Source organism: Elephantulus edwardii, unplaced genomic scaffold, assembly GCF_000299155.1.
Source record: "Elephantulus edwardii isolate Elephantulus edwardi_28Jun2011 unplaced genomic scaffold, EleEdw1.0 scaffold00046, whole genome shotgun sequence".
Lineage (NCBI taxonomy): Eukaryota > Metazoa > Chordata > Mammalia > Macroscelidea > Macroscelididae > Elephantulus > Elephantulus edwardii.
The window spans coordinates 17,164,341-17,174,323 of NW_006399796.1; the positions used below are offsets into that span (position 1 = coordinate 17,164,341).

The 9,983-nt window shown below is 35.6% G+C and overlaps 1 protein-coding gene across 2 annotated transcripts in view; it reads left to right on the forward strand.

Annotated features, from left to right (window-relative positions):
* The window catches only part of SLC12A2 (solute carrier family 12 (sodium/potassium/chloride transporter), member 2), a 101,858-nt gene that overhangs the window by 45,800 nt on the left and 46,075 nt on the right, over positions 1 to 9,983 (forward strand). For both annotated transcript variants that reach the window (XM_006886011.1, XM_006886012.1), the window contains exons 10-11: positions 1,765 to 1,916; positions 8,986 to 9,093. In XM_006886011.1, coding sequence (XP_006886073.1) covers positions 1,765 to 1,916; positions 8,986 to 9,093 — 260 coding nt within the window. The remainder of the gene's footprint in view (positions 1 to 1,764; positions 1,917 to 8,985; positions 9,094 to 9,983) is intronic.

Below are 9,983 nucleotides of genomic sequence, written 5' to 3' on the forward strand. Positions count from 1 at the left end.
TTTCAATGTAGTGTGTTTATATTTAACAGAATTTTAACCAAACAAACCAGGAAAGTGTTCTGATATTCTGTTCTATGACTACTAAACAACTTGTAAAGTATGCATTATTTACAGACAGTTGCCAGGCTATGACCTTTAGACTTATAGGCATCTCTCACCTGCCTTTTAGTGTTGTACAAATTTGCCCTTGAATTGAAATGATTGAACTCATCCTCAACTCAAAAGAAATTTCATCACAGTCACCATCATTTGTGCCACATTAAACATTTTATGTCTTTGGAAAGACGTTGAGCATTTTCTTGTTTTAATCAAGCCAGAAACCAGCTCACAGCTGTTGAATCAGTTCCTACTAATAGTGCCTGTATAGAACACAGTAGAACTGCCCTGTTAAATGTAGAACACCTCACCTCAGAATTGCTACTGTCAAGTCAGTTCGAACTCATAACTATCCTTCATGATGTGAGTCTATGTTCTGCTGTTACTCATCTTGTTTTCAGGGGCCTATTATCTGCAGTGGCCAATCCTGCATCTTAGTTTGTTTCAGTCTAAAAGCTCCGCTAACACCTTTGCAGCATGAGTGACCCTGCTTGTATTTAAAATAGCAATGGCATAGCTTCTAGCGTCTCAGCAGCACATAAACCTCAACAGGGCAGTAAGTTGAAAAGTGAGTCAGACTCTGAAACTAGCTCTTTAACACGTTGCCGCAAATGACGGCTTAAAAAAAAAAAAAAAAAGATGTGTTTCTAAGCACAGTTGTCAATTTAAAAGAAGAAAAGCCAAAGCACGAAGAAATGATGAGGTTACAGAGCTAAATAGAAGATTTCAAAAGGCAGCTCGAGAAGACATAGCAACATATTACAAAGAATATGGAGTCTTCAATATAACTTGCATCTGAAGATCAAGAAAACCATTCTTTCCTGCTGGACTTAGGGGCAACATCATGATAGAGAATAAAGGATAGAAATTGTTGAGGAGTGCATCTTACTTGGATCCACAATCAACACCCTTGGTATCAGCACTCAAAAAATCAAGACATTGAGAAAACACGCTGTCAGGCACCTCTCCAAAGTTCTAAAAAGTAGGAATGTCATTTTAAAGACTCACAAGAGATGTGCAGCATTTTGATTATCAGCCTAACTCCCTAAGAACTGTGTTACTCGAGCTCTTAGAACTACCCCGAAGGAATTATTTTAAAAGATTATAATAATTTTAAAGAGCAGAATACCCCATTTCTCCTACAGAGCACCTAGTAGGTGTGAACCACTCACTGTTTATTAGTAGGTCAGCCCATTTAACCACTGTGCTACCAAAGCACCTTTAAAAAAAAAAAAAGCAAAAACTCATTGCTATCAAGTCAGAGGCTATTCACAACTGACCTGTTGAGTTTCTGAGAGTGTCAGTTGCATGGGAGGTTATTATCACATTATTCTCCAGTATAGCCACTGGCTAATTTGAACTATCATGCCTGGTCTTTTAGTTAGCAGTGCAACAGTGCCAAAAGAGCTCCTTTTTGCAGGAAAATAAGACTAAATTATAATCATATGCACCTGTTACAAGTAATCTACTTATTTTTTAAAGTCTCAGTTAAGAATGAATCTTATTTGTAAGCTAGTATTACCTTTTCATCTATCTGTATTAAAGATCAGTTCATTTTTTTAAAATTCAGGACCATAATGCTTTCCAAATTCTGTTCACAGTATGTGTAATCCTAAAATGATACAACATTGTTAACATTATTTGTTTTTAATGTTACTTGTACTTCAGGTTCTTGTGTTGTTCGGGATGCCACTGGGAACATTAATAACACTATCGTGACAGAGTTAACAAACTGTACCTCTGCAGCCTGCAAATTAAACTTTGACTTTTCATCTTGTGAAAGCAGTCCTTGTTCCTATGGCTTAATGAACAACTTTCAGGTGAGCATGGAATTTACATTATACAGCATTCTGAATTTCTTTAGGAGCCAAACTGCTGTCAGACCTAACCATTGGAATATAGCAACAGCCTAGAAAGGATAACCATTATATCTTTACAAGGAAATATCTCTTAAGATTGGCTGTGGAAAACTAGGTTGTTTATGTGCTATAGAGTTGCCTGTGACTCATGTACAACAGCTCTGAAGCCTGCCCTGCCTTGAGCCAATCTCACTCTAACAAAACTAGCCGCATTGCCCCAGTCACTGTGTCAATCTTTTCATCCAAGGTCTTCCTCTTCTACACTGTCCCAACCCCTCTCGAGCATGATGGCCTTCTCCAAGGACCATGTGCCCAAAGTATGTGAGATGGAGCTTCAAAATCCTAGCCTTCAAGGAGAAACTTGGTTATACCCTCCCTAGAAATACATCAGTGTATAAAATCTGAGGCCATCCAAGTACATAAGACTCCCGAGGGTAGCATTTTTATAACGTGGTATACTATAGAAGTCTTGAGTTCTAAAGATGACATTCAGAAAACAGAAAAATATTTGGAAACATCTCACGTATTTTTGTATAGAAACTCATGCAGCCAGTCTGTAGATGAACTGCTTTTGGTTTTGATATGAATCCCTGCTACGAATACCAGTTATCTGATAATTTGGATGTTAACGTCTGGCAGTCATTTTGGGAAATTGAGGTTATATGTAGTCCAGGCAATTGGAAAAATGAGAGATATTAAAATGGAGAAGACAAAATATATGTCTAAGAATTACATTATTAGCTGCCTTGGTCGCGGTCTCATGGCTTCAGCCTGCGAGCTCAGAGTAGCCTCCAGAAGGTGCGCAGGGCCGGCACGGAGGAAGAGAGCTGGTGAAGGAAGCCGGAAAGCCCGTCCCCAGAACTCTGCCATGTCCATGGAACTCTGCCACGTCAGCCACAGGCGCTGCGTACAGTGAGGGCTGGACACTCCCAGCGGGGCTGTGGACATACATGTAGGATCCAGAGATCCTCACTTAGCCCTGTGCACCTTTTCCAGCAGCAGGTTTGGTCCATTAAATGGGTCTAGATGGATTCCTACCCCTTTTTGAGGAATCAAGTATATTTTCCCTTTAAAAAAAAATTATCTGTGTATATTTATAAAACACATAGAGGGCACAAGGCATAGATACACAGACATGCACATATCTTCTCTGAAGGTTCAGATTGTCGTGGATATTAATAATTTATGCCTTTTTTGTTAATGAGTAAAATCCATGATATGGTTAGATCATAGTTTAACCACTCACTTGGCTTATATTTGGGAGCTGTTGGCATAGTGGTTAAGGAGTTGTGCTGCCAACTCAGAGGTTGGTGGTTTAAATACACCAGCTACTGTGTGCTAGAAAGATGGACAGTCTCCTCCCATGTAGTTTATACCCTATGAAATGGGCTGGAGGGTCAGCTATGGATTAGTCCAACTCATTGGTAGTGAGTTTGAGCTACAGAGTTTTGGCTTTGTTTTGGCTTTTTTCTGGCTTTTTGTAATTACAAATAAATCTAGGTCATATGGCATGTTTACGTTTCTAATAAACTACCAAAATAATTTTCTGAGTCACTGCAAGCTAACAGTTGGCACCAACAGTTTCTTTGACCCTTTGCCAGCATTTGAGGCTGTTAATTTTTTTTTTATTTTAGTCATTCTGGTATGAATATGGTAATATGTGATTGTGATTTCAATTTGTGTTTTGGTAATGGCCACATTTTCTTGATTTTTTTTTTACTCTATCAGTTTCAGTACAATATATTTTATATGCTTCACCCATTTTCTAACTGCTTTCATTTAATTCGAGTTTTAAAGATTCTTTATGTGTTCAGCATTTAAGTCCTTTGTCACATGTGAACTACTTTCAGTAGCATGTCTTTTCATCCTTTTGATAGCCATTTATGGAACAAAAATGTTTTCATTTTGAAGTTTTATATATCTGTTTTTCCTTATATAGATTGTGCTATTTGTGCCAGCCCTGAGAATCCTCTGCTTATCCCTAGATCCTGAAAATATTTTTCTAAAGTTTTCTCAGTAGAATTTTAATTTTTGCAAAGCTCATAATCCATAAGTTAATATTTATATAACATATGAGACTAATTAAAGTTCACTTATTTGCCTATGGCTCTCCAATTGCTCCAACTTTATGTGTTGAAAATACTATATTTTATAGAACTACTTCATTACTTTTGTCAGAAGACAGCTGATCGTAGCTGTGTGGGTCTGTTTTTAGGTTCTCTTTTTTTTTTTTTTTTTGCATTGATTTTTATGTCTGTGTGCCCCAGTCACTGGCCTTCTACCTTTCCAAGCATGATGTCTTTTTCTGCAGTTAAAGGTCAGCAAAGGAGAGGAAGCCTCAATAAGACGGATTGATGTGATGACTGTAACAGTAGACTTGAGCATGGCTTAAATGGTGTAGGCTAGAGAAAGGTTCTGATCTCTTCTTCATAGGGTAGCTGTTAGTCGTAGATGACTCAGTGGCACCTAATAACTTTGTAGATACGATACAATTTTGATTGTTGTTGTTGTTACAGTTCTTGAAATCTGGTAAGTTCATCCTTTTCAATTAATTTTCGAAATGGCTTTAGCTATTTGTGTTTTGGGTTGTTTATTTGTTTTTTGCAATTGTGTATAAATTTTAGCAGAGTGTATAATTAGGAATGATTATAACCCTCTATATCAGTGTGGGGAGAATTGTTCTGTTTACTATGCTGAGTTTTCTAATCCATGGTCATGAATATCTTTCCATTTTATTTATCCCTTTAGCTTTTTCATTTATGTGCAGTATTCAATATATAAGCCTTATTCATAACTTAGATTTAATATTATCTTTTTGTTTTGAGAAATTATAAATTATAATTTTTAATATATTCTGTGTATTTATATTTTGCTATCTTTTATCCTCAGATTGTGGTCAGCTTACTTTAGGAATTTGTTTTACTTTAAGCATTTTTGGCTTTTTGAGGGCTTTTCCTCCCAGAATTTTCTATGTAGATAACAACAGGTACTGACAATAAGGGTTACTTACTTCTTTCTTCCCACACTATTTGATTTTTGTTTTCCTTTCCTTATTGAACTGTCTTGAACTTTTTTAATACTCTTGGATAGAATGATAGGAACAGACCTTTCTTTTCCCTTATTCTTATATTAAAGTTCTCTTTCACAGCTAAGCTGTGTATTTTTTTTAAAAAAAATTCATGGATGATCTTTATAATTTTTAAAGCTTTCTCCTTTTTCTAAGTTTACAGGATGAATGGCTGTTGAATTTTCTCAAAATGATTTCTCTGCATCAATTGAAATTATATTTTTTCTTATTTAGTCTGTCAGTATAATAAAGTGCATTATTTGCTTTCTGAATATTGATGTCACCTTATTAAGTCAGTTACAGCTCATGACAATCCCGTATGTGTGAGAGACATGGTTTTAATAAATAATAGCCAGGATTGTTAGTTGTACTTGGAAGAATGAGAAAGCCCATCTGTTTCATCTTCCTTTTGGAGAAATTTTCAATTTGTAGTCATTTTTAAAGGGAGCCAATTTATTTCCAGTTCAAAGAATCAAATCTTAGATGAAAGTAATTTTATAAATCTAATGACACCACTTCCAGCTTCTAACCATCTTCGCCATATTCAAGATTGTGAGGATGGAACAGGATAGGTTATGGTTCTGATCTGGTGTTCATAGGGGTTGTTAAAAGTTGTAGCCGACTCATGGCACCTAATAAAAACAACAGCTTCAAACTTAAAACAGTACTGTTGTTGTGTACTGTGGTGTTGGAACCGACCCATAGATGACCCTCCAGCAGGTTGTCAGAAGTGGTTAATCACACACAGGTGGAGGTTGCCTTTCCTTCTCCCATGAAGCAGCTGATGCCTCCAGATTGAAGCACAGCTTCTTGCCACTAAGTTATGAGAGTTCCCAAAATGGTTTTATAAATTGTGCAATCTTTCTTTTTGTCATTTCTTACGCTGTATTTGCCTCATCTTTTTTGAAATGTTAGTGCAATTGATACTTAATTCTCACTAATTAGAGTGCAGTTTTCTAATTAACGGTACCTTCATAATTGCCTTGTAAACAATCTTTATGAACATTCTTTTTAAGGGTATTGATCATTATCATTAGTGTTACTTAATTCTTTATGGCCCATATGAACTACTGTTGGGTTTGTGGTCTGATCTTTATGGCCCATATGAACTACTGTTGGGTTTGTGGTCTGAACTACTGTTCGAGTTGATATTTGTTTTGTTTTGTTTTAAATTACTGTATAACGGCAGCTAATAACTTGGAATAGATGCTTGAAAGTGACATTTTAAATCAATTTTAAGTCTATATGAACTGAACTCTATAAGGTTAGTATTCTCAGATGTTTGGAAACTTTTATCTCATGTAAAGTCCTGAAGAAATGAACTTTATGGATATTTTTTTTAAACAGAAGTATTTATAAGGGGAAGGAATTAAATACTAAATATCATTTTGAGGATTATTTTTGAGGGGTGATTGCTAAATCCTAGAATCCTAGAAAGAACTGAAAGAATATAGATTGACAAGATTAAAGCAAAATAACCAGATTGAATTTATAAAATAAATGAAGTTTAGTAACTTAACAAAAAAGAAAAAATCACATTTCCCAAAGTTTTTCATTTTTGTGTGAAACAGTGAAAACTAATTGAAGTTTTTGCTCTTATTTCAGAACTCTACCTTTGTTGTATGATATGCAAATGACTTGACGGCAGTTAACAATATATAAGTGTTAGAATACATTTTTAAGAAAAATTTTTATTGGCATTATTGATCTCATTTTTATTGTATAGCTTTTTTTACTGCATAGTCAAGTAAGTGCCCGTACTTTAAGTGATTATAATATTTAAAAGAATTATGTAACAGGAGTGTTCTCTAGTCACAAGACTAGGAAAACTGTAGGAATGAAAGAAGGTATTCATGCCCAGCTAATGATTCAGGCCAGTTCTGACATTGATGTGTCTGAAAGGCACAAACATTGAGTCCTACCCAGTGACTGAAAATTGCCATTCAGATCTCTTTGTTGCCTTTTGTAGACAAAAGTATGTTGTTTTTATCAAGTCTAGAATGGTTTTGTTTACACAAATAGGAGTTATTGAAGCTACTTTATAATTTAAATAAATTTTAAAATTAAATATACTTTGGAAAATTATGCAAAATGTAAAAAATATACAAATATAACCATTTGTTAATAGAAGACTGGCAATTTGTAGAAGGAGCATAACTGAAGAATATTAAGGAATCCCTACCATATAATTTGCTAATTCTATCCTATGCACCTGATTCCTATTCTAGTGTGATCCTTTAAAGATCAGAGTAGAATTGCCCATAGAGTTTTCAATGCTATAAGTCTTCATGAAAGCAAACTGCTTAATTTTTATCAGTCCATGGAGTGACTGGTGGGACTATTGACCTGATTGTTAGTAACAGAATGCCTTACCCACAACACCACCAGGGCTCCTATGCATTTTGACTAGGCTGTTCTTTTATAATGATATGGATTTACACACCACACACACACACACATGCACACACACTCACTCACACAACACTGTGCAGCCGACTTCTGTGCCTGCAGCCTATGAGCAAGGAGGCCAAATAATGGTTCGGGCTACAATTTGCTCTGGCACAGAACAGACACTATTACAGACCCACGGGGAAAGGCCTGCCGAAGTGGATTTCCTTTATTGCAAGGAAAAACATGTCTGCTCTACTTTATCCTTCTTTTGGGCCTTATATTTTTAATTTTTCTCTCTGTATGTTTTGTTTATTAAAACGTTTTTAAGTTTTCATTTCTTCCAAAACATTTCACATGCAAGCAAGATTATCCGAAAACGACTGGAACAGCACATCAGCAAGAGAATTTGTATGAAGTGCAGGTTGGGCTTAGAAGGGATTGTGGTTCTAAGGATATTATAGGTAATGTGAGGTGAATCTTGGCTGAAAGCAGGGAGTACCAGAGGAATGTCTGTGTTTTAATGATTATGCAAAGGCATTTTACTGTGTGGGTCAAAAAACAAACTGTGGTTAACTCTGAGAAGAATGAGAATCATAGAACACTTGATCATGCTTATGTAAAACCAGTACTTGGACCAAGAGGCAGTCGTCAGAAACAGAGCAAGGAAACACTGCATGGTTGAAAATTGGGAAAGATGTATGCCAGGGATGCTAAGAGAACGAACAGGTTCATCTTAGAGAGGATTAAACCAGGCTACTCCTTGGAGGCAAGGATTTTGAAGGTTCATCTGACATATTTTGGACATGTTGCAAGGAGGGACCAGTCCTTGGAGAGGTGGAGGATGGCAGAAGATGACTCGATGCTTTTGAACGGTGGTGTTGGAAAAGAAAACTAAATATCCATCCCATGAACTGCCAGAGGAACAAACAAATATGTCTTAGAAAAAGTGCAACCAGCGTAATCCTTGGCTGCAAAGATGATTAAGCTTCATTCCATATACTTCAGGCATGTTGCTGTTCCTTAGAGATGATGTCATATTTGGAAAGGTGAAAGGTTGGCAAAAGAAGGGAAGACTCAACCAGATGAATGACACAGTGACTGCTGCATTGGGCTCAAGTGAATCAGAGATGATAAGGATGGCACAGGATAGAAGAGGATCCATATCTTTTGTTGCTATTGGTGGTACACGACTAGACAGCCCCTAACAACAACAAATGATGTTACCATTTAATGCTGTGATATTTTATAATAGATGGATTATTTTGACAGTACTTGATACCATCAAACAACTTCCACCTCAACTTTGTATCTTACTGGATTTTACATATAGAAAATGCCCTAAACTATGTACCTGACTCTCACTTTTGTTAACTAGTTCTTTGCATTTTGCTTTTATTTGCTTTATTCTGGAATGAATGTTATGTATATTGTTTCTCTCTTCAGTCATATGATAACAGGTTACAGATACTAAAACATAATCCCTTTAGTAGATACATAAAGCTATTTTCATAATATTGATCCTTTTTTAAATTCCTGTAAGACTTATTTTTTTATTTCTTTTCTTCATCTAAGGTAATGAGCATGGTGTCAGGATTTGCACCATTAATCTCTGCAGGTATCTTTTCAGCTACCCTTTCTTCTGCGTTAGCATCCCTTGTGAGTGCTCCCAAAATATTCCAGGTAAGAAAGTAGCTTCATACTGTAAACAACATTAAATAAGGAGTTAAAGTACTATTTTTTTTCAAGTTAGGATTATTACTGTTTTACTTCTATAAACTTTAGTATGTATATGGCATGTTCACTTATACATGTGTATACAGGTGCCTCCCCATATTATGGATCTTACAAATTATACTGTAAAAAAGCCCTCTTTTTGAAAAGTAGCATAATAGGCTGCTAACCAAAGGATTAGCAGTTCAAATCTACCAGCCAGACCTCAAGAGAAAATGAGCATCTCTTTGGTCAACAAATGGTCATTGTTAATAAGAACCAGCTCACTAACCGTGGGGTTTGAAAATGTTGAACCCCAACGTACAACAAATTACTCATGTAGTCATCTTCACTGTATGTAATGGAACTTTTAAATCACTGAAAAGCCTTTTCTTGCACAGAAGTAAAGCTAAATAAGAGCCATCTGCACTTGTTTTAACATTCCTATAAATTTGTATTAAAGACACACTTAGGAACCGATATCATTCCTAATTTCCTATACTTCTATAATATACTTCTATGCACTAACTGTTGAGGTGTAGTCTGAATTACTTTTTTTAAAAGTAGTTATTGGTTTTTTTGCTATTTGACATTGTTAAACATGAATTTGCAAGATGTTTCAAAAAGTCTTGAAGTAAAATCTAAAAGACCATAGAATCTCTTCCCACTTAGTGTGATGCCAGTCAAAATGTTTTCTTTTTCAATTGCTTGAATTAGTATATGAATATGTACCACAGATTCTGTTAACATTAATGTTAAATAAGATATTTTTAATTAAACATACAGCTAATACTAAATAGGAAATGCCTAGTTATTAAACCATTAAAATGTTAATTCTTCATCCTTGCTTTTAATGTTGT